Raw genomic sequence first — 23,974 nt, forward strand, 5'->3', positions numbered from 1 at the left:
ACCCCGGGACCACACCGGGGCCGAAGGCGGCCGCTTCACCGGCTGGGCGGCCCAGGCGCCTGCGGCTGACTGCGCGTGCGCGTCGAGGCTGGGCAAGCCCGTCTCTGCAGTGAGGTCGGGGGGCAGCCTGGCCCGGGGTGCCCCGTCGGCAGCGCCGCGTCCCCGCGACCCTCCTCAGGGCGGAGCGCGAGCCCGGGGGTCAGTACTTTACGCAGTCGTCCAGGGACGCCGCTCACCACGACGCGGGCCCGGGCTGTCCCGCGCTGACGCCCGACGACCGCGGCGCTCCGCCCCCGCCCGCCCGCACCCACGGCGGGAGGGGCTCCGCGCAGCGCGCCGCGGGCCCCGGCTCTCGGGCGCAGGCGCAGACCCGCGCCGCCGCGCGCGGCCCCCGGCCCCACCCGCTCGGCGCTCCCGCGGCTGGGCTGCGCCGGGCTCCGCCGAGCGCGACGGAGGGGGCGCCGCTGGGCCGGCGAACCGCGCGCCGCGGGCCGCCGCCGGGCTCCCCCCGGAGCCTTCCGGCTTCCTCGAGCGCCGCGCACTCGGGTTCCGTCGCAGCGCGGCCCCGGCACCGGGTGTGGCCCGGCGCGCGGCCGAGGCGGCGGTGAGTGGAGCGCGCAGGGCCGGGCCTGGGCGGGCGGGCCTGCAGGCCCCGGGAGGCGCTCCGGCGGTGTCGCGCCGCAGCCACGGGCGGGGCGGCGGGGACGCGGGCTGCGTCTGCGGGGGCTCAGGCCGGTCCCGCGGCTGCGCTGGGGCGGGCGGTGGTCTCCGGGGCTGCGTGCCCGCGACCCGCCCCCCTCTGCCCTGCAGCCGGGCGCCGCGGGGCTTCTGTACGCGGCTGCGCCCGTCGCCGCGCCAGGCGTTTGCAGCGGATGACCCCTTTTATCCCCGCAGCCACCGCATGACATGCACCGTTATCATCCCCACGTTGCCGACGAGGAAACTGAGGCACGCCGAGATGAAGCACCTTCCGGGAAGTTACGCAGCTTGTGAGTAGTAGCCTTTCTTTTACGGTTCCGTCGAGGACCGTTGGTACCTGCATACAGTAGGTGCTTACTTATTGGTGGGGAGTTTGGCAAATACTGTGAGTCAAATTCTGTGCTATCTCGAGCCAGTTTCCGCCAGCACGGTTGCCTGAAGAGCGTATTTCAGTAGGTCTCAGGACGTCTCTGTGGTGGGGTTGAGCTGAGGCTGCCCGGGCCCTCCTGCTGATTCCTGTGTCCATCAGCAAAGCCTCCAGCAAGCCGTCCGGCCCAGACCAGAAAGCAAAGCACCTGGAGAAGAGCTCTTCCAGAACCTTCCGGCCTGCTTCCTTCTGAGCGAGATAAATGCTCAATACGGAAGGGGGTAGAAACACGGGAGAATTCGTGCTGGATTCCCAGTCGGAGAGGAAGTGGCGTGGTCCGAAGAACTTCAGCCGGTTAGGGTGGCAGGAGGTGGACAGCGCTGGGAAGCTCGTCCCGGAGAAGCAGATGGGGTCTGCCGCAGCCCTCAGGACCGCTGTACGTGGGGTACAGCATGTCTGTGGCAGTAAGGTGATCCAGATAACTGAGTGTGAGGTGGGAGGGAGGAGGAGAGAGGAGGACTTGCCTCACTGTGGGGGAGGAATCCTCGGATGGAGCCTGAGCACGGGGATGGCTGTAACCTTGTGGAGACAGTGACCTCCTGGCCTCTCTGAACTACATCTCAGGGTTCCCTCCTGAGACTTTTGTCACACAGACCAGCCCTGCCTTCCTGTGCGTCCTCCAAAGCCGGGACGAAGAACGCATCTGTCTCCGCCCCGTAGCAGCAGCTGCCAACGGGAGCCTCACGAGTTCTCGGAGAGCATCTGCCCTTAAATGAACACCCTCACAATTTTAAAATGAAAAAAAATTTTTTTTAACATTTTATTTATTTATTTGACAGAGAGAGACAGCGTGAGACGGAACACAAGCAGGGGGAGTGGGAGAGGGAGAAGCAGGCTTCCCGGGGTCACGACCTGAGCTGAAGGCAGACACCCAACGACTGAGGCACCCAGGCGCCCCTAAAGTGAATTCGTTTGAGATATGCACAGCAATCGTATCTCTTTATGTTGTATATGAAATCCTTTATTGTAAATGCTTTGCTGTCTTTTCACTTGTAGCATTAACAGAAGCTTTGTGAGAAAGGACAAGCAAGTTCTAGTTATGCCATTTTACAGCGTGGGACCAGACTTTCAGAGAGGTGAGTGACTTGCTCGGGGATGCACAGCCCTAGGGTGCTGGAGCGGCATCGGCTGCCTTCTGTTTTGATCCTCAGGAGGAATTAAGAGACTGTGTCAAACTCCATTTGAACTCCTACCCCATGGGAGGAAATTGACCAAGAGCCTGGATTTTATGCCTCAGATCACCTAAAGAGTTTAGGGAGGGTTTAGACTTGGCCCAGATCCATCCCCTTTACCTTTTATCATTCAAGAACTAGGGACTTCAGGTCAGACATCAATGTCTATTGTCCTTTTCTCTGCATCTGGGAGGAGGTAGGATTGCTTTTAGGCATTTGTTTTACCTCAATGCTTAAGGTTGCATTCAACTGGCCAGATGTGACATTACTAGACCAGTGATTCTGGCTGCCTAGGATAGGACCTTTGCCAGCTTTATCTTTGACCAGAAAGAAAGCCAAGAGGTGGTGGAAGGTGGAAGAGGGAAAGGCAACTGTCTATCTCACTAGAAGAGCTATGTCCCATGTAAGTTAAGGAGTCTTCCTTCTTCCAAGCAGGGGATACATTTATTTCTTTTCATAGAACTTCCCTTAGGTGAATCTGCCAAATTTTGCCCAGGATGGGACTGTTCTTCGCTTGCCTGCTGATTGCCCTTAATGTCTTCCTCAACACTCCTTTGCTCTATTTCATCATTAGGTGATTGAAGAACACCTTATTGGCCTGTTTCTTGAATGGTTTCATCCGAAACGTGGACCTGAGGCTCTCACGTGTCTCATGATTTCAAAAAGACTAGGCTCATATTAGTCTAATCCCCTTAGTCTAGGCAGACAGGTATGTGCTTTAGTGTTTGGCACTTAAAATTAAACTCCAGGAATCAAAGAGCTTTGTACCAAACAATCAAGTCCAACATCTTCATTTGACAGATGAGGAGACATAAAAACCAGATTGGTTATTTTCCCCTGTTTTTTATATAGCTATCATTAGAACTATAATCAAAATCCAGATTACTGGGGTGCCTGGGGGGTGCAGTCAGTTGAGCATCTGACTCTTGATTTCGGCTCAGGTCATGATCTCAGGGTCTTGAGATCGAGCCCCACATAGGGCTCCTCACTCAGAGTGGAGTCTGCTTGATAATCTCCCTCTGCCTCTCCCCTGTCAAATAAATAAATAAATCTTTTTAAAAATCCAGATTACCTGGTAAATGCTTACATCACAGGGCCTCTATCTGATGTTTCACTGATTCGTGCCAAGGATGCCGCCTGCACTGGGGTGGCTGGAAAATCTAGTGCTCAGGTTACATAGATAGGGCTTTAGCATGAGTGGGACTCAGTGCAGCCTCTCAGGGTGGTCACCCTTCAGAGGCAGGCACTCTCTAAACCTCCGTGGCACACTGTGGTTAAGGTCATGCTGGTGTCCTGGGATCATGGGGGTTAGTTTCTTGGCCATTTAGGGGCCACAGGAGTGGAAAGTGCAGTGAGGTGTTGGTCCCCAGTGAGTTTGAGTCCAGGATTTAACACTTGGCTTTGGGCCAAGTTACTTAACCTTTCTGTACCTCCGGTTCTTCATTTGTACTGTGGGGATAACAACAGTACCCCTGTCACTGTTGTGAAGCATAATGAGTCAATATTCATAAAATGCTTATAAAAGGCAGACCCAAAAGACCTAAAGAATCTCCCAAGTTAGGTTCCTTTGTTTTAATGTAGAAACTTTCCCAGTGGGGTTTCTGTGTATCGATAATGTGTCACATTTACAAACATGAAATGCATAATACAGTTATACATGTAATGAACTTATTTGAAATGCCAAAACAGCTACATTTTGGGACACTTGTACCGCACAGTATACATACAAATTGAATTATATAGATAAACCCATCGCACCTTGGCTCAGCTTACCAACCACCAATACTAATGAGCATGAAGGAGAACCCTCAACCTCCACCTGGCCATCTCCTTTGAATTCTGTCCTAGTTCTTTCTCTGTTCAGGATATTCTGCTTACTTTTAGGTAGCCTATGTTTTCATGGTTCTAAAAAGACAATTTACAGGGGCGCCTGGGTCCCTGCTCAGCGGGGAGCCTACTTCTCCCTCTCCCTCTGATGCTCCCCCTGCTTGCACTCTCTCTTTGTCAAATAAATAAATACAATCTTTTTTTTTTTTTTTTTAAACACAATTTACAAAGATCTTCAAATTTCAGATCTTCCTGGTTAGGGGGAAAACTTAAACCACCAAAAACCTAAACATTTTCTCAACAGTATCTCTTCCCTAGGATGGGATATAATATGTAATAATGTAGTAACATTCCCCTAGGAACAAAAGTCCCATTTACTATCCTGTAGTAAGATTGACAGATAATATTGATTGCCTATAGATATAATTTCCAAAATATCAATGTATTACCTAACCTGATACAAAGGAAAGTAATTTGTATTAGGATAGTATGTGTTCCAGTGTGTACGTCTAGACGGGGTGAATGGATGCCTGCACCTGCAGCAGCCCGATATGTGAATGTTGTATTTCCGAATCTAACACCATTAAGTGGTTTGATTTTCCTGAAATGTGAACAAGGCCTACAGAAAGAAACAGAATAGCAGAAAGAAAGAGAAGTATATTTCCTTAATTTTCCAATATGTATCAAAGCTGTACAAAATATTTTGTATCTCTATGTAAAGTAATGTTAGGTTCTAGCCTTAGGTAACTATTAACTTTTTTTTTAGAGTGGGGGGAGGGGCAGAAAGAGAGAGAGAGGGAGAGAATCTCAAGCAGGCTCCACGCCCAGCACGGAGCCCAACGTGGGGCTCGATCCCAGGACCTGAGATCACGACCTGAGCTGAAATCAAGAGTTGGACGCTTTAACTGACTGAGCCACCTGGGTGCCGCTATTAAACAACTTTTTTGAAAGTCACACAGGATCAGAAACATTTTTTTGTTTTGCAGGAATGCCCATTATCCCTGACCCCCACTAAATTCCAATAGCACCATCCAGTCAACATGACGGTCCAAAAAAAAAAAACCCCTCACCAATTCCCAGAACTCTCCCCAGGAGGCAGCAGGCCTTGAGAATTACTGCCATAGAAGAGAGAAATAACAGTGAATGGTCAACAAAATCAGGATGGCGTAGTGGGAGGGTCTGTGCTGCAAGAATGCAGGCCAGCCAACCTAGCGATGCGGCAGATTCCTACTAAGGAATGAGGGCACCGTAAAGTATGCAACTGGATTGTACTGAGAGGCTCTAAATAAATCAGACTCTTAATCGGTCTAGTGGTAGTGCTTCTGTGTTCCCTGTTTCCAGTTGGAAGGCATGTTTTTGGCCAAGCTGGATACAGACAGCATCGTCACATTGCCTTAGAGGTTCTCCCTATGTGACTTCTTGGTGGATGTCCTCCACAGCTCACCTGCACATCTGGAAGGGTCCCTGGTCTACGAGAAAGGAGCCTGTGAAACCAGATTATGTCCTAACCCAGCGGATCTCAAACTGTGCTGTGAGCAGAAGCATTAGGGGAGATGGTATATAGTTTGTACCTGACTGTCAAGCACAGAGGCTCCAGATGAATCCACAAGACCATGGCTTAAAGAAAAGGCTTTCGTGGGGAGAGTTAGAGTGCAGAGATGGGAGAGGAAAGACACAGATTCCCACATTCTCCCATTTCCCCAGCAGGAAGGCTGCTGTAGGAGGATGCTCTGTGGGTCGCTCAGCACAGGTCGGTGTTCCAGGAGAGGGCCCGCTGCTCTTACTCAGGAGGCAGGTGTAAAAACCAGCTGTCAGTGGGGAGTTAAGTGGACTGCTTGGTGCCGGGCAGTCCGAACGTGGGGCACCAGCTGTGATAGGAGGTGTCTGAGAAAGCTGGCTGGCTACCTGGGAATCGTGAGATCCTTGGGAAGTGTTGGCCCTGCTGGCAGAAGGGAGAAGCCACCTGTCTAGGGGAAGCTGAGTTTGTATTTTAGACCCTCCTGCTCTGTGAGGAACGTTGGAGTGGGGAGCACATTTTTCAGGCAATCTAGGGTATCTTTCTAGGCTTCTTTTTGGACAGTTCTACTTGTCAAGTTATATGAAGTTATTAAATACACATGCCTGGGCCCCGTGTCCTACCTCCTAGGTCTGAAGCAAAGCCCAGGTATCTTGACTAACAAGTTCCCTGGGGGATTCTGATGTGAATGTGTATAACCTTCTGGAACCCAACTTTGCCCCCTTTCAGAAAGCCATTTTTGCCAGGCCCTCCTCCCACAGCTTCTGAAAGTTCACACCATCTTTTCTATAGATCAAAGCATTAATATTGAGCTCTGAATAGCCCTGTGTCTCCAGCACCCAAGCCTTGTGTTAAATCCTTTCCCATCAGCAGGAGTCCCAGCATGTGAATTGGACATGGTCTTTCAGTCGGAGGGAGGACAGCTGTGGATGCTGGATCTTCAGGGCACTGAAGAGGGGAGTGAGCGAAAATACCTGTCTGGGTGAGTGAGACCATGAAAAGACCACCGATTCGATATTTAGGAGACATGAGTTCCAGTCTAAGTTCTTGGAATTCACCGGGTGACTTAAGTTAGGCTGCTTTCTATTTGTCAAGTAAGTGAGCTGTCCTCGGTGTACTCTGAAAGTAGACTTGTTTAGAAGAACACCAACACTAGCTGGAAGGAGGGTCGGGGGGCACGTCGGGTGGCAGTGTTGTAGACAGCGTTTCTGAAATTCTGTTCTCTCTCAATCCCAAGAAAGTGACTGCATCCAAGCTTGATAGAATCATCCTTACTGTTTGCTTTTTTTAGAGGGTATCTTTTCTACACTTAAGAGTCTACTGTTTCCATCCCTTTCCTTTCTCCCATTTACCACTGCTGATCAGCTATAATAAGTAACAGCTCATTTTACTTTCTAATCCTCTACTCTCTGCTCATCAGCTGGTATATCTGCTCGTTTCCATTTTTTTGGCTCAGTGTAGTACCCAGTCACCCTTCCCGTATTTCTTGATGTCTCTGTGCTCCCCATGCCTATTATAAAAACTGCCTGTTATCTCTTCTGCTCCTGTTCACTTGCCTTCGGCTGTCCCTTTTTGTTTTCTTCCCATATAAAGTTGCTAGTGTGTGTGAATTGCAAATTTGTTGTCTTTTTTTTTTTTCCTGCTGGTTTATTTTCCTTGCTCTCCATACTAGATGCAGGTGACATTTGCACTTTAAATGTCTTTCAGATAGGGAGATGTGAACTGAGCCAAAGCATCAACACCAATCAGGCTATTTCTGAAGAACTAGAGTTTTCAGGGTCAGCAATGGAAAGTCTCAGAGGGAGTACTGCCCAAGGTCCTAAGAATGAAGAGGCCTGTAAGGGTGAGGGCCGGTTATCAAGGCAGACAAAATGTCCTGTACAGAAGACATCTTTTGAGAAAACAGCCATCAGGAAAGTGTCGATGACCCTCAAGGAAATTTTCACTAGGGAGAGAGTTCCTGAAGCTAGTGAATTTAGTCTAAGCTCAAAAGTTAATATACAGCAGAACATTCCAAAGGGAGCTAGATCCCCCATATCTAGGAAAAACTCCAAAGATAATTCGGACTTCATTAAACACCAAAAACTCTTCCCACAAAAGAAACCTTGTAAATGCAACGAATGTGGGAAAGCCTTCAGTTACCAATCAGACCTTATTGTCCACAGGAGAATTCATGGTGGGGAAAAGCCTTTTGAATGCAACGAATGTGGGAAAACTTTTAGCCGAAGTACACACCTTATTGAACATCAGAGAACTCACACTGGAGAGAAGCCGTACGAATGCAGTGAATGTGGAAAAGCTTTTAGCCGGGGCACTCACCTGAGTCTGCATCAGAGGATCCACACTGGAGAGAAACCGTATGCATGTGGTGAGTGTGGGAAAGCCTTCAGCCGAAGCACTAACCTTAGCCAACATCAGCGAACTCATACTCAAGAGAAACCTTACAAATGTAACGAGTGTGGGAAAGCCTTCGGTGACCGTTCAACCATAATTCAGCATCAACGAATACACACCGGAGAGAACCCCTATGCATGCAGTGAATGTGGGAAAGCTTTCAGTTGGATCTCGTCTCTTGTTGAGCATCAGAGGACACACACCGGAGAGAACCCCTATGCATGCAGCGGCTGTGGCAAAGTGTTCTCGCGCAGCTCATCCCTCACTGAGCACCAGAGAATCCACACTGGAGAGAAGCCCCACGAGTGCAGAGAATGTGGGAAGGGCTTCAGTCGGAGCTCATCCCTTATTATCCACGAGAGAACTCACACCGGAGAGAAGCCTTACAAATGTAATGACTGTGGGAAAGCCTTCAGCCAGAGTTCAACTCTCATCAGACATCAGCGACTTCACACTAAAGAGTAGTATTTGAGCTTTTTCATTAATGTTAGCATAAGAGCACACAGCCTTCACGTCCTATCCTGCAAAGAACAGTAGATACATCTTTGGAGTTTTCTTCTCTACTAGCTAGCTATAAGCCAGTTTCAAGTTAGCCTTCCTTCCTCCTGTTGCATAAACTAGATGCTCCAGTGAGTGAGTACAAGGGGATAACGTAAGAACCTCACGTATTCCATCTCCTATTCCAGAGGACTCCAACCTTAGAGTTTAGACCCTCCTGACACCTTGTATTTGCTCACTTTATCTATTCCACGGGGCTTGGGTCCCTGAACAGTCAGTGAACCTTGTTTCCCGACCACATCAGCCCCTTTACTTAAAGAGGAAATCCTGTGTGAGTGAAATGCTGGTTCCAGTAGCAGAAAAGGAGCTGGCTTCAGAACAGGACAAAAAGCTTCGCACCAGCAGTTTGGCGATAATAGTGTTGAGGCAAATCCAGTCTCGTTTTATAAGGACAGATTTTTCTCTTAAACCTTTTTTGCTATAGCATATTTTCCTCAAAGTATAAACCATAGTTCTAATGTGCCTAACTAATCCTAGTGTTATTTTATCTTATCCTCACCAAAAATGTCCTAACACTTCCATTGAGTTCTATTATTTTTTAAAAAATTGCTTCCCTAGTTTTTAAATTTTTGTTCTGTTTCTTCTTCATGAAACTTATACCCTCTGGTTCAAACTCTCACCAATCCTATAAAGCTGATCTCTCAAGGACAATTCAGTGCCTATTTCTTAGTCTTTTTCCTACTTGACATTTGCAGAATTGGCACTTTGGGCCACTCTTATGCCTTAAAATTTGAGCTGCTTCTGGCATCCCTGATTCTGTGCTGATTCACACTTTTCCTACCTCCCAGCACTCTCTGATTAACAATGATCAGCTCTATAAATTTGGGCAAGAGTTCGGCCAGAATGCTCTCATTTTATCGGGTTATAATACTTGCGGTCACTCAATTAGATTGTAAGCTTCCTGAAGACAAAGGTCTTTTTGACCCCTGTGAAACATCCATAGTGCTGAATAGTTACTAAATGACCTATAATTACTGCCTACTTTATCCCAGGTAATCAGTCTGCAAGATTTTATTTCAAGTGGCTTACGAGTTGATTTCTTTCTCTGTTCTTAGTGCTGCTGGAGTTTGCGCCCAAATTACGAGAGTCAACACTGCTGCCCTTGTCTTCCTATCTTTATCTCGCTGCCTGACTAAACCACCACCTTGTTCAAAGAGTGCACAGTTCCCAGGAAAAAGATCAAACTGTTTAACCCCAGGGCCGTCCGCAGTTAGATCTATTTACCCATGTTCCATTCCTGCCCAGTGCATGTAGGCAGCCTGTCCTTTGTGTCTGCTCTACCCTCTTCTCGCACTTGGCTTCTTTTCACACGGTTCTTTGGCACCCTTTTACATGTTCTGCTTTCCTCCTTGTGTCTCCAGAAATCCTGTCCACGCTTTATAAAAGGCCTTGCTCGAGTCCTGCCTCCTCTGACACTTTGGGTCCCCCACCTTTGAAGTCCTTTGCAGTCGTGGTTTGCATGTATTTTCGTGCATTGCAAACTTTCCTATTCTGTTTTCTGATTCTCTCAGGTGCTTTTTTCCCATAAGCTTCTGAAGTTAGAAATTATCTTAAATTCTCAGAAGCCCCATCTGATACATGGTATAATGCAGGTCTGGACTTGTTTTAATCTAAACTAGGAGGGTTTAATAGTGCAATCTCTTTAGTCTTATGAATGGAGAGATAAGATCATAAATATTTTGGTCCTTTTTGTCCTACCTTGAATTATGTAAATTCACTCTTGGGACTAATTCTCCTTTAGAGCTCCTGGGATGCTGGCCTCTTGGCTTTCCGTTTCATGAGACTGTTGTAAGGAATAAGCGAGTTTATTCATGTAAAGTGATGAAAACAGTGCCTGACATAAAGTAAGTGCTCAATAAATGCTAATTGTTATGATTCTGCTGCGATTCAGCCTGTGGCCTTTCATTTCATCCCCCGCAGGGTAAGTCCATTACCAGCAATGGAAAACTAGGATTACAGTCACTTAAGTTAGAAGACATTGCTGCTAACGGTAATAATAGGCAATAGCCATCTATTTTATTATAACTGTATCGTGTCGAAAAGGACTCAAGATAGCTTACATGATAAAATAGAAAATGAAAACACAGAAATCAGCATTAGAGGGGCGCCTGGGTGGCTCAGTCAGTTAAGTGTCTGCCTTTGGCTCAGGTCATGATCCCAGGGTCCTGGGATCGAGCCCCCGAGTTGGGCTCCCTGCTTGGCAGAGAGTCTGCTTCTCCCAACCCCTCTGCCCTTCCCCCTGCTTGTTCTCTCTCTCCCAGATAAATAAATAAATAAAATCTTAAAAAAAAAAAATCAGCATTAGAGAAAGGAGAAAGCCTAAAAGATCAAGATCAGGACAAGTTATGGTTATGCTGTAGTTATCCAGATAGAGGTGCAAACAGCATTCTGGCAACCAAAGGGGGACGGTCATTTGCTTACTTTGTATTTGGAAAGAAAAAAAAAAGTCCATTCTTCAAGGAAAGATTTTTTTTTTTTGACCACTCATCTTTGGTCATCTCTTCTCTTATGCATTTTTTAATTCTTTGCCATCATTGTAATGAAGTTTCCAGAGGAAGCAGAGATAAGCACTGGGTTTATTCTCCATTTTCAACCTCTCTGCTCTGTCCCCCAGCTAAACCCCCCACCCCCACCCCCGCCCAACAGCCTGAGCTTTGATGTGGCCTTCCCTGCCCCTCCTCCACCACCCCCCTCCTGCAACCACCATGTACACCCAAACCCAGGGGCCTCTCTCTGCTCCTCGCCTGCACCTTAGCAGCCCCAGAGAGGGACAATGACAGATGCCTAGGCAGTCTTCAAGTTCTTTATACTCAAGTTCTGAGTCAGGGGTATCCCTGGCACACTGTGCTCTCTCCTGACTGCGCCTTGGCAGATGCCATTCCCTCTCCCTCTCTCTCTCTCTCTCTCTCTCTGAAACCCCTCCAGCCCCAGCCCTGCCTCCGGGCATGTCTCCCTGGTGATTCCTACTCATCTGCAGCCTGGGACCCCTCTCCCACTCTAAGTGGTACACACAGAACTGGTGTTCTCTGTCCCATTCAGCCCATCACAGCCAGGATCTTACCTTGGTCTACAAACATCTGCAAAATGGGTGTGGCACCCGTCCCCCTCACCAGGCTCCCCTCACCTCCCCAAAGCCACAGCAGGGTGAGACGGCAGCTTGCAGTGTTGCATGATGCAGCAAGGAGTTCTTTTCTGCCCAAGCTGGCCGAGCCCTGGATGGGCACCGAGGCCAGAGGGATCCACTAAAATCCTAGGGGCCACACTACACCCCAGCGTAAAACCCATTCATGGCTACTCAGTGCTGCTGGGCTAGAATCCAAACGCCTGCGGGGCCCACAGATACTCCGTGGGCCCCAGTCTCCGCTCCCTGCCCCCACCTCGTTTTTCTTTCAAGGAAGCCAGAGTCCTCCCAGTCTCCTGGCTCACTGCTCGGAGAACTTTCCTTCCCTCCACCACCAGCCCTTTCAGATTCTGTCCCAAAGCTTTCCGAATAGATGTAAGATGAATTTCTCCATTTGTCTGCATGTAATTATACAATGCATTTGATAGCAAAAAATAAAAAATAATGTATTCTCCACAACATCTAGCATATAGTAGGTTCTCCAGTGAACAAGTATTTAGTTCATAGTGGAAAGCTCAGAAAGGTGGGGGTGAAGATGGTTCTTCCGGGGGAGTGGGGTTAGAAGGAGCAGGGCATAGAGTTGATAACCACATGATACCTGGGTGCCAGAAGAAAAGCTCTTTTCACCCATTTGAGTCATTTAATTTCCTACCTTATGGGATGAAAAAACTGACCTTTACGGATGTGAAATAACTTACCAAAGACCAGGATTTGACCCCAGTTCTGCTGATGGTACTGGACTTCTTAAGGTGGACCCTGGCAAGGTCTGGAAAAGAAAGAACTGTGAGTAAAGGCGTGGAGGTGGGGAAAGTTCCAGTAGATGGACTGGACTGTCTGTGGCAGGGAGTTCAGTGAAGTCAGGAATGGGAAAGCGGACTTGGAATTGGGTTAACTGGGTGATGGCTGCCTCCAGTCCTAGATCGCGTTTGGGTTTAATGAGGGAATCACAGGAGGTGAGTGAGGATGCTGATTAAGTGTGGCTTCAGGGGGAAAGATTAATCTGGGAGAGGAGACGGGATGGTGTGGACCTGGGGGTGGGGGTAGGCAGCAGCTAGGTGGGAAGCTGGAGTCTTAGGATGGCGGTGGAGGGAGCCGAAGCGCATCCACCGGTGGATGAAGACGCGGTGCCTAGATCCGGACCCGGGACCGGAGCGGCCGGAGCCTGCGTTCCTTAACTGCTGCTGTGACTTGTCCTGTAAGTGACCTGCACCCGCAGCGAGCGGTTTGGGATACAGCCTCGGTCATGCCAGTGTCCACTCTCGGGTGGGGCTGCCTCGCGTCTTCTCAGTCAGCGTGGACCCAGAGACGTTAGGGACTTCCCGTGGGGAAGTCGAGTCACAGGGACGCGTGATTGGGAGGGGTCCGCCTTTGCGGGGAACAGCGCGGGGTCTGCCGGGAAATCCTGCATGGTGCTCCCGCGGCAGGACGCCTCCCGGCGAAGTGCGCCTCCCGTCTGCGCGCACACGCGCACACACCCGGACACGCGCGCGCGCTCACGGGACACGCGCGCGCTCACGGACACGTGCACACATGGGCGCGCGCGTACACGCGCGCCGCGGTCGCTCGCGGGCCCGGGGGGGCGGGGCGCGGGCGGGAGCCTGCGGGCGGGCTCCGCGTTCCGACGCGGTCCGGCCCTTCCCGGCCCCCGTAGGCCGGCGGCGGCCGGAGAGCCGGGAGCGCGCGGCGTCGGACGAGAGGGCCCCGCAGCGGGCTGCCCGGGCCCGGCTGAGGGTCGGCCCTCCGCCGCCGCCGGGGAGGGACGTGAGGAAGCCGGGCAGGTAACGCCCGCGGGGCGCGACTCCCAGGGGTGCCGTGCTTTCCTTTTCCAGGGGGCTTTCGCTTCGGGTTTGCCGACGGCTTCGGCGTCTGCGGGGGGCGCGGACCCCTTGGCGGCGCCTGTGGGTGCTGTCGGCGCTACTCCCGTTTGTGCCGCGGGGATGCGGGATGGGACCTGGAGTCTGTTCACGCGGTTTTACGAAGAAGGCGCGTTGTCTGCTCTGTGGGTGCAATCGACGTGCTTATTTTTCGGCTCCGTTCTTATGCAAGGTTTGTGTTGAGATGGCGCTGGTGGTTGTCTGGCCTCCCTCATACGAGCTAACTTGTTCTTGCAAACCAATCGGGAGGTGTTGCATTTTAATATTTTTTAACAAAGATAGAGAAAGGAATATGGACTTTGAAGTTGCTGAGGAAGAGCCTTTGCCCTAATTCCTAGTCGATGGCTCCTTATGCAGTTTTGGGACATGGAGTCAGCGGCTGCTGATTATTTAACTTTTACATCTCATCAAAGTCATATTTTTCTCTTCATATCACTTTTTGCCTTTTCTTTCCCAACACATGATGCTTTTTCATATTTGGCTGTGAAAGGAAATGGAGGAGGAGGTGGAAAGGAAGGGCAATCGTAGGGTGATGAAATTTAGGAAAAGAGGTTGGAGGAGAATCAAGACCCCAAGTCTATACCTTCTATGATTGCTTTGAACTTTTATCTCAAAGATCATAAAACCAGTCAAATCCATTTTAAACTTGTTCTCTAGGAAATAATTAAACTGATAAAACAATGTTCACTTATAAAAAAATGACAAATTTGAAATATACACAAAATTAGAATAGTACAATAAATTCCCATATACCCATTGCCCAGATTCAACAATTATTGAAATTTTGCCACATTTGCTTTATTTGTCCCTCTTTTCTTCCTTTGTTTTATTCTTCTGACTTTAAAAATTTTAAATTTAAATTCCAGTGTAGTTAGCCCACAGTGTTACATTAGTTTCGGGTGTCCAATATAGTGATTCAGCAATTTCATACAACACCGGGTGCTCATCATGATAAGTGCCCTCCTTAATCCCCATCACCTGTTTCCCCCATCCCCCACCCACCTCCCTTCTGGTCACCATCAGTGTGTTCTCTAGAGTTAAGAGTCTGTTTCTTTGTTAGTCTCTTTTTTACCCCTTTGCTCTTTTTTTTGTTTCTTTCTTAAATTCCACATGTGAGTGAAATCATATGGTATTTGTCTTTCTCTGACTTATTTCTCTTAGCATTATACCCTCTAGTTCCATCCGTGTCATGGCAAATGGCAAGATTTCATTCTTTTTGATGCTGAGTAATATCCCATTGTATATATATACACACCACGTCTTTATCCATTCATCTGTCGATGGATACTTGGGCTGCTTCCATAATTTGGTTATTGTAGATAAGGGTGCATGTATCCCTTTGAATTAGTGAATATTTGGGGTAAATACCCAGTACTGTGATTACTGGATCATAGGGTAGTTCTATACTTAACTTTTTGAGGAACCTCCGTACTGTTTTCCAGAGTGCCTGCACCAGTTTGCATTCCCACCAATAGTCTTAAGAGGGCTTCCCTTTCCCTGCATCCTCACCAACATCTGTTGTTTCCTGTGTTGTTAATTTTAGCCATTCTGACAGGTGTGAGGTGTATTTTGATTTGCATTTCCCTGATGGTGAGTGATGTTGAATATCTTTTCATGTGTCTGTTGGCCATTTGTATGTCTTCTTTGGAGAAATGTCCATTTCTTCCCATTTTTTAAATTGGATTATTTGTTTTTTGGGTGTTGAGCTGTATTTTGCTGAGATATTTTAAATGAAATTGAAACATCATGTGGTTTCATCCCTATTTCATTATGCATTTCTAAAAACCAGGGGCAATTCCCTGTGTAACCACAATGCTACTATCAGACCTAACAAAATTAGCAGTAATTCTTGGGATACCCTTCAGTTTGTAGATGAAATAAACCTGAGCTACATCTTCTGTTTTGGAAAATGCAGAGAAACTAAGGTAGCCTGGCTCTGGATGTGGATCCATTCTAAGTTTAAGAGTTGAGATAGGACATTTCTGCCATGTGATGCTCACCTTTTATCCTAACTTCCAAGACCCTGGAGTAGAACTGCATTAACTGAGCCTGTTGGTTTCTTCAGAACACTGGCTTCTTGGGGTGCCCGGGTAGCTCAGTCAGTTGGGCGTCAGACTCTTGGCTTCAACTTGGGTCGCGATCTTGGGGTCCTGAGATTGGGCCCCGTATCGGGCTCCATGCTCAGCACGGAGTCTGCTTGTCCCTTTCTTCTCTCTGCCCTGCTCTCTCTCAAATAAATAAAATCTAAAATTAAAAAAAAAAAAATTGGCTTCTGGGGAGCTAGAGATTTGAATCCTTGAGAACCATTTTCCAATATTTTTCCTCACTTTCCATCTTCTCCGATAGGCCTTTTCCTGTGGTTAACCATTTCCTTATGACTTCATAGTGTCTTTAACAATGAACTCTTTAACAATGAACATGTGGCAACCGAAATTAAAAACACATCCCATATCCAACCCAACAGCAAATCCTATCCCTACTTCAGAATTGTTCTGGAATCAAACTATTTCCCACAGTCTGTTCTCAACACAGAACCAAGAGGGATCCTTTTCAGATACTTGTTAAATCATGTCACCCCTGCTCAGAACTGTCCAGTGGCTTCTCATCTCACTCAAGTAGAAGCCAAAGCCACAGTCCCTGGAGAAGTCTGCAAGATCCCACATAGTCTGGCTCTGTCTGACCTCTTGAATCTAACCTCTTGCTCTCCTCCTTGTTATTCTCTTTCCTCTGGCCACGGTGGCCTTCTAGTTGTATTTAAACATGCCAGGCCACTTTTTTTTTTTTTAAAGATTTTATTTATTTATTTGACAGAGAGAGACAACGAGAGAGGGAACACAAGCAGGGGGAGTGGGAGAGGGAGAAGCAGGCTTCCCATGGAGCAAGGAGCCCGATGCGGGGCTCGATCCCAGGACCCTGGGACCATGACCTGAGCCGAAGGCAGACGCTTAATGACTGAGCCACCCAGGCGCCCCGGAAATCTTTTGGTCTTGTTCCATCTCTTCACATCAAAGAAAGTGTTAGTGAGAAGCCCTATCAATATGCCAAATGTGGAAGGATCTTCATTCAGAGAGCTCATGTCTTTCACAGCATCAGAATTCTGAGAGAAAATTCAGAAGTTCTGTTCTTACACAGCATCAGAACTCCATGACATACAATATAGACGTCTGGTTTCCAGGCCAACATGTAAGGAGCTTGGAAGTTCTCACTCCCATCCTCACAACAAGAAAAAAGCTGAACAAACTGAAAATTAACAACTCTTCTTAGATGCATCAGAGAATTGAAGTCACAGGGCAAACACCGCCCTGAAAACTGGAGAGACAGACAGGTGGATACAGAGAATCGCAACTGACCAAAAGCAGAAACCCAGGTTGGAGCCAGCTACTGATAGGATTAGCTAAAGGCTAATTGACTAGTTCCTGGAGACTGCGTATGGTCTAATTTGAGAGTTAAAAAACCTGGGGGTCCAACCTTTGTGGAGCCCCATGTTTTTATAAGGTTTACCTCCAGGAGCCCTATCAGGTTCTCCCTGTGAAGATCTGAGAAAAATCCTTTCCCTGCTGGAAGTAATAATCTTGAAATATGCCCAGAGCTATTCCATTCTCCTTAACAAATGCCTGCTCTCAAAACTATTTCATTAAAGTCTACGTGGGGGAAAGGAAGCTCCCAGCTCTGGCTCCCTCTTGCCTTCCTGTCTCACCTAGAAGGGAGCAGAAGTACTGAGAAGTACTTGTGAAGGTCCCAGCCCAGGGTCATAAACACTAAACAACTGAGGCCTAACCACAGATTACAGAACACTTCCCCCAGCCACCCTGACGTCGGACCGCATCGGTATCGTGCCTGTATAACGATGGAGGATTACACATGAAAGAGTTGTCATGTCACAGGTGAACTGGGGAGACTCCAGGCCTTGGGGCCTTGACCCAGCCTGTCCCAAAGATGTCGCAGAACGCTCTTGGTCTTCTCAGGAGAAAGAATTCAAGGGCAGACACAACACAGTGTGTGAGGGGTACAAGCAGGAAAGTTTATTCAAGCAAAAGTACACTTTCAAGTTGTGAGAGCATGGTGAGCTCAAGAGAGAGAACTGTGCGTCCTGCGGGCTGGGTTTCTATCTTTTATTGACAGTTGTTAACTAGGGGACAGAATATTTATTACTTGGGGCTGGAAGCAGGGTTTTGAGCTTTTCTTCCTCACTTGCTCAGGGCTTTCCTGTCGTGGCGCCGCCATCTTGGGCCTGTCTGGTGGGATCCGGCCTCTCGTGGATGCTGCCGGGACAGGCCTCTGACCTTCCCCACAGCCGGCCACGGCCGCCTCCTTGCTGGCCTCCAGGCATCCCGTTAGAGCCTCACTGTCTACTTTCCCAGTAAGACTCAGGCTGTATTTGGGAAAGAATTTCTTGGGAAACCCAAGGACTACAGAGGAGACAAAAACAAGGACACAGGAAACTAGCCTCTGAGGCCTGTGGCTGCAGAAAACCATAAACACAGTCTAACTCCTAGCCACACAAACATAAAACCCCACACTACGGACCTATTTACTATTTACGTCAGTTCCTTTTACCCAATACGTCATGTCTGGATTTCCACAAATAATTAAAGGCATACCACAAAGCACAAAACAGGCTAAAGAGAAAGCAAACATCAATCAGAAGCAGGTTCAGATATGGCCTAGATTTTGGAATTAGCAGGAATTTAAAATATGATGAGCATGTTAAGGGCTTTAAAAAGTGCACAACATACAAGAACAGATAATGTAAGCAAAAACTCTAAGTATGAATCAAAAGGAAATGCTAGAATTCAAAAGCAGTGTAAAGAAATGAAGAATAGTTTAGACGGGCCCGTGAGTAGACTGGACACAGCCAAGCAAAGAATTGATGAGGGAGCAGAAGACTAGCTGATACCCTGCAACCTTGCCCCACCCCCCACTCCTGGGTGGGACCTGTGTGACGTTCCTCCAGGAAACTCCCAACTGTCATCATGTTAATGCCTTGCTAGAGGGAAAAACAACCTTGACTTGACAATGGCAAGGCTTCTGGTATCTGGTAGGTCCTCTTTAGCATATGAAAGTCCTTTTGAAAACCTCCCTTTGCCTCACCTCCCCCAGCCGCACAGTATATAATCAGTCACGCTCACAACCCCGGGGCAGCCGCTGTTTCAGCCCACAGGTCCTGACCCTGGGCTTTAATAAACCACCATTCTGCACCAAGAATTCTCAAGAATTCTTTCCTGGTCATCGGCTTTTGACCTCACCCCACCAAACCTCACCTACATTCCAAAACTACATCAGAATCATTGAGCTTGAATATATGTTAATAGAAACTCCCCAAATTGAAAAACAAAGAGAAAAAAGAATAAAAAGAGCATAGCAGAATATCCAAGAACTGTGAGGCAATTACAAAAAAATTGTAACATGCTTAATGGGAATACCAGGAGGAGAAAGAGACAAAGTGATGTAGGAAAGACATTTGGGTTCAAAGCCGTTTCGATGGCTCAAGAAAGAATTCTTGAAACGTCTTTGGTGCAAAAAGGTGATTTTATTGAAGCACAGGGACAGGACCCGTGGGCAGGAGGAGCTGTACTGGGGTCATGAGGAGTGGCCCATTAATATACTTCAAAGTTGGGAGGGGGTTAGGGATAGTAAGTCTCTAAGGAATTTTGGAAGCAAGGTTTCCAGGACCTGGGGGCGGTGGGGGGGGGGGCACGGCTAGCTATTGATGGGGAAAGGTCATTTATTACCGTCTAATAGAACCTTAGTCATGAGACCCTTCAGATGTATATCGGTGGGTCATCTGCTTGGGGGATGATTGCCAACAGGCATCTTGGAGGGTTTAGAGATAAAGGAAATTTCTAAAGGAATTTTTGTATGTTAAAGTAGACTTAAAGGAGCCTGGGGGTTGGTCTAGGATTGCCTTTTGCCCTTAGCAAAGTGTCAACATCAAGGCAGTTGAGTCCCTAGAGAAATGTCACTCTGCGTGTTTCAAGGACTTGTCAATGGGCTCTAGGTAGTAAGGAAATTTAATAATTTTCTTCTGCCTTTGTTTCCCACATCAAAAGGACCAGAAGAAATATTTGGAGTAATAATGGCTGAGAAGTTTTCAAAATAAATGACAGATAGTACGTAACTGGGGACATGATCATTGCCTCAATTAATTCATTATCTCTTGATTTATTTCTGATTTTAAATATTTTTCTACCTTATTTCTCTCGATACATTATTTGTGTTTACTTGCTCTTCTGTTCCTTGTAGTTTCGTCTTCATATCTGAAATTATTTTTCTTTTTTTCAATTCTTTCTTGAGTTGTTAGTTCTTTTTTTTTTTTTTAAAGATTTTATTTATTTATTTGAGAGAGAGAATGAGAGACAGAGTATGAGAGGGAAGACGGTCAGAGGGAGAAGCAGACCCCTCGCTGAGCGGGGATCCCGATGCGGGACTCGATCCCGGGACTCCAGGATCATGACCTGAGCCGAAGGCAGTCGCTAAACCAACTGAGCCACCCAGGCGCCCCGTTAGTTCTTTTCCAAACCTCTCTATTTCTGGTTGTGATATTATAATAAGAAATATGTATCTGGCCTTGTCCCAGTTTCTGAGCTCCTAAAATTAGGGACAAACTAATGTGAAAACAAAACTGTCATATTTATCATTTTGTGAAACACTTAATTAAAATGTATCTGAGACTTCTCCACTGTTCAGATAAAATAGTATTAGCTACTTGAAGACCAGCTTATGTGCATTTAACTTTCCTAGGCCAGTCTTACGCACCAAGACCGCCTAAGTATTATAATCACCACCTCACACATTTATTCCTCTTAGTGAGCTCTTTGGAAAGAGCTGAGGGCAACTTTTGAACAGATTATTTGACATATTCTTAATCCCAGGAGTCCTGATTTAGCAAAGGTATCACAGGAAAGAGGTTTGGAGGCCTTAGAAGTAAGTAACACCATCCTGCCGTATACTTACTAGATAAAAGGATGCAAGTCAGGAATGGCCAGATGGAAGAGACGTGTAGGGCAAGGTACAGGGGTATAAGGCACCTCTCCTGGTATGATGCATTCACCAACCTGGAAGCTCTCTGAACCCCTTAGGTTAGGGTTTTTAATGGAGGCTTCATTACAGTGGCTCGATGGGTTAAATCACTGGCCATTGGTGATTAACTCAACCTCCAGCCCCTCTCCCATACTTGGAAGTTAGGAATGGGGCTGAGAGTTCCAACTGTCTAATCACACGGTTGGTTTCCCTGGTAACCAGCACCCCCATCCTTAGGGGCTTTCCAAAAGTCGCCTCATTAACATAAACTCAGGGTAGTTGTAAGGGACTTTTATGAATAACAAAGGATGCTCTTTCATCTTTATCATTCTGGAGCTGTTTCCAGAGCTGGGGACAGAAACCAAATATAACAGACGATATTTCTGTTGCCTTTATTACTTAGGAAATTACAAGGGTTTTAGGAGAAACAAAAAAAAAAACAAGGGTTTTAGGAGTTCAGGAACTGGGACAAGGCCAGATGCATATTTCTTATTATAATATCACAACCAGAAATAGAGAGGTTTGGAAAAGAACTAACAACTCAAGAAAGAATTGAAAAAAAAAATTTCAGATACGAAGACGAAACTACAAGGAACAGAAGAGCAAGTAAACACAAATAATGTATCGAGAGAAATAAGGTAGAAAAAAAAAAAGAAATAAGGTAGAAAAATACTTAAAATCAGAAATAAATCAAGAGATAATGAATTAATTGAGGCAATGATCGTCAATGGCTGACATTATTGCCATTATGTACCTCTAACAGATGTATACACCACCACCTATGAAATAGCCTTTCCGCCAAAATAAATATAGATACATAGATATAATTAAATATATCAATAAATTATATATAAATGTAAAAATATAAATATAGATATATTTGGTTAAGCCTCTTGGATCTACTGATTTATAGGAAACACAAGGGACAAAAGAAATCTGTTAAATGACACTGTGGGAATACAACCAGCAAAATCCAGTACAACAATGGGAAACACTACGACAAACAACCTAGTTAATTCACTAAAAAGTTGCAAGAAAACAAATACATAGAAGAAGACACTATAGATTAAAGAGTCTCAAGAGACCTACCAACCAGTCATAGTATATGGATCTTATCTGGATGCCGATTCAGCAGAGTAGAGCGAGTTCATTAGGCTCTAACAAGACGCTTGGAGGTCGGCCAAGAGGAGGTCAGGGCCAGCTCTCAGTCAGAAGCCCGTCCTGGCAGCACTCCAAGACAGAGCCACAGGAAGCCGGATCCAGCCAGACAGGCCTAAGATGACTGACAAAGTCGGCCAGAAACCCCTGACCAAATAAGAAAGAAAAGGCAGAAAACCCTGCTTCCAAGATATTACCCCCCCAAATAATGAATGTTCCATCGCCTTGTTAACAACTGTAAATAAAAGATAGAAACCCAAAGCCCATAGCACACAGCTCGCTCTCTCAGATACGGAGAGTGTACTTTCACTTCCGGAAACTTTCTTGCTTCTCTGCTGTGTTGTCTGTCCTTGAATTTTTTCTTGTGATAAGACCAAGGGCCTTTGGTGACATCTTTGGGGTACTCTGATCAAGGCCTCAGGGCCTGGAGTCTCCCCAGTTCACCCAGCAACAAAACAAATAATTGTAAAAATTTAAAAATTATATAAACAAGAAAATGTGAACAGGGATATTATCTGGATCCAATGAGAGAACATAGAAGCAATGTAAGTACCATGAAACACCAAACAAATATAAGGTGCTATTATTTTAGATTGAAGCAGAAAGTACCTCAGGTGAGGAAATTTGAGTCATGGGAGAAGCTAGTATTACCTTGTGCTACCAGGTTTTATAGTTTTCAAGCATCACATCTCTATCTGTATGTCTGAGCAAGGTTCATTTGTTGCCGCTTCTTCTGGGTGAAGTCTACAATCATGTGGAATATTATCAGTTCCTGAAAATCAAAGATATATGGCACCACTAGGATGAAGAATGAAGTAGCCAGAAGTGAGACAGGACCAAACTGAAATAACACTGAGAGTGTTCAAAGCTGTAAGGCCAATAAAAGACTGCCCCAGAATGCTAACTATGTAGTAAGCCTAAAGAGTCAAGATGGGAACAGGAGGAGGAGGAGGCCCCCAAAAGGGTTGTCAGCAAGGAAGAACAGTTGAACTGATAGTCTGATGTGTTTGACCATACTGAGGTTTTCATGGATCTACTGGTGAATTGAGGAATTGGTACATAGAAAACTAAGCAGGAAAAAGGGGCAATAATTACCTTTAGGAAAAACAAAAATCTGTACAAAAAAGGAAAATTAATCATAGTGTACTGTGTGGCTCAGCTGTGAACAATATTTATGTAGTCCCTAGTTATCAAAACTGATTTCACCCAGCCTTGTGATATCAGTTTATTGGAAAGGTTGGGGAGAAGATACGTATGGGAAGATTGAGAGAGGTAAAAATGCTTATCCTCCACAGCAAAAGCCAATATATAATTACCTAAAAATGAAAAATCAAGAATAAACAGCACTGTAGAAACATTCTTCTTAGAAACATTCAGGGTAACACCAAAATAGCCAGAAGACTTAATAATAGTTCCCTTTGGACAGCAGGTCATGGACGTAGGGATAACTGTTTTTCCTTATAAACCTAATAGTACTGTTTGGCTTTTAAAAATATGCATAGATAGTATTTTGTTAAATAAAAAAGAACCTATTTTTGTAAATGTTTCATGGACAATTATGGAGAGATTTATTATTATTAATTGCCTACATAATTATTCACACTACCTCCTTGCCCAACAATCTCCCAATACACTTTTTTAAATCATTAGGAAATATTTAAGACATTCAAAATATTACAAATGTTAACATAAAGAATACACACGTAACCACCACCTAGCTGAGGAAATCAGCATTAACAGTACAAACGAAGTCCCTTCTTCCTTCTCTTCAGAAGTTATCCTGACTATACCCAAACAGCTAAACTTTCTGATTTAAAACTAGTTATCCATTCCCTCTCTTTATTTTACTAAGGTTAGTCATCTGATGTGATTTCTCAAGTATCTGCTTAAGGGTTTGCTAAGGGTTCTTAAAAGCGTTTTCTCTGCTGGTAGATGTGGTATCTAGATTCTTCCCATCAAAAAGCCAAATCTCCTGATTTCCCTTATCTATCAATGGTACAACCCTCAGGCTTGAAGTATAGCCGTTGCCCTTGACTTCTGTCTCTTTGACACCCCCGCTCTGCCTTGGCCAGTTCTGTCCTTACATGGGATGAGGTGAGGGAAAGATGGTCTAGGACAAGGGAAAGAAGTTTGTTCCCACCGCACAAGTCCAGGAGGAGAAGCTCAACCTCGGGGCGCCTGGGTGGCTCAGTCGTTAGGCGTCTGCCT

At 46.4% G+C, this 23,974-nt stretch overlaps 2 protein-coding genes and 1 long non-coding RNA gene across 12 annotated transcripts in view; 2 read left to right on the forward strand and 1 right to left on the reverse strand.

The window, feature by feature from the left end:
* The first annotated feature begins 653 nt into the window (after positions 1-653).
* On the forward strand, positions 654-10,479 carry ZNF391 (zinc finger protein 391). 8 transcript variants are annotated; one of them, XM_078055815.1, is made up of 6 exons: positions 658-989; positions 1,156-1,535; positions 1,906-2,028; positions 2,123-2,202; positions 6,512-6,623; positions 7,807-10,479. In XM_078055815.1, exons 4-6 carry the CDS (start codon positions 2,166-2,168, stop codon positions 8,498-8,500), a joined length of 843 nt encoding a protein of 280 aa, XP_077911941.1. In that variant the 5' UTR covers positions 658-989; positions 1,156-1,535; positions 1,906-2,028; positions 2,123-2,165; the 3' UTR covers positions 8,501-10,479. The 8 variants fall into 8 exon arrangements, with proteins under 8 accessions (XP_077911938.1, XP_035968158.1, XP_077911941.1 ...); XM_078055817.1 differs by having other exon boundaries at positions 662-989; positions 6,515-6,623; XM_078055812.1 differs by lacking the exon at positions 1,906-2,028 and having other exon boundaries at positions 654-989.
* Positions 10,480-13,369: 2,890 nt separating this feature from the next.
* The window catches only part of LOC118548377 (uncharacterized), a 53,292-nt gene continuing 42,687 nt past the window's right edge, over positions 13,370-23,974 (forward strand). For all 3 annotated transcript variants that reach the window (XR_013441487.1, XR_013441489.1, XR_013441490.1), the window contains exon 1: positions 13,370-13,492. The gene's annotated coding sequence lies outside the window, so the exon portion shown is untranslated. The remainder of the gene's footprint in view (positions 13,493-23,974) is intronic.
* On the reverse strand, positions 17,584-22,470 carry LOC144379144 (uncharacterized). The gene is made up of 2 exons (XR_013441503.1): positions 22,418-22,470; positions 17,584-17,997 (listed from the first exon to the last, which is right to left on the reverse strand). It is a non-coding gene; the product is annotated as an uncharacterized LOC144379144 (long non-coding RNA).

This window comes from Halichoerus grypus, chromosome 9 (assembly GCF_964656455.1).
Source record: "Halichoerus grypus chromosome 9, mHalGry1.hap1.1, whole genome shotgun sequence".
NCBI lineage: Eukaryota > Metazoa > Chordata > Mammalia > Carnivora > Phocidae > Halichoerus > Halichoerus grypus.

What these genes read in the sequence shown, in the direction of transcription:
- ZNF391 (XM_036112259.2), top strand. Translation starts at nt 7,427, where the DNA reads ATGGAAAGTCTCAGAGGGAGTACTGCCCAAGGTCCTAAGAATGAAGAG.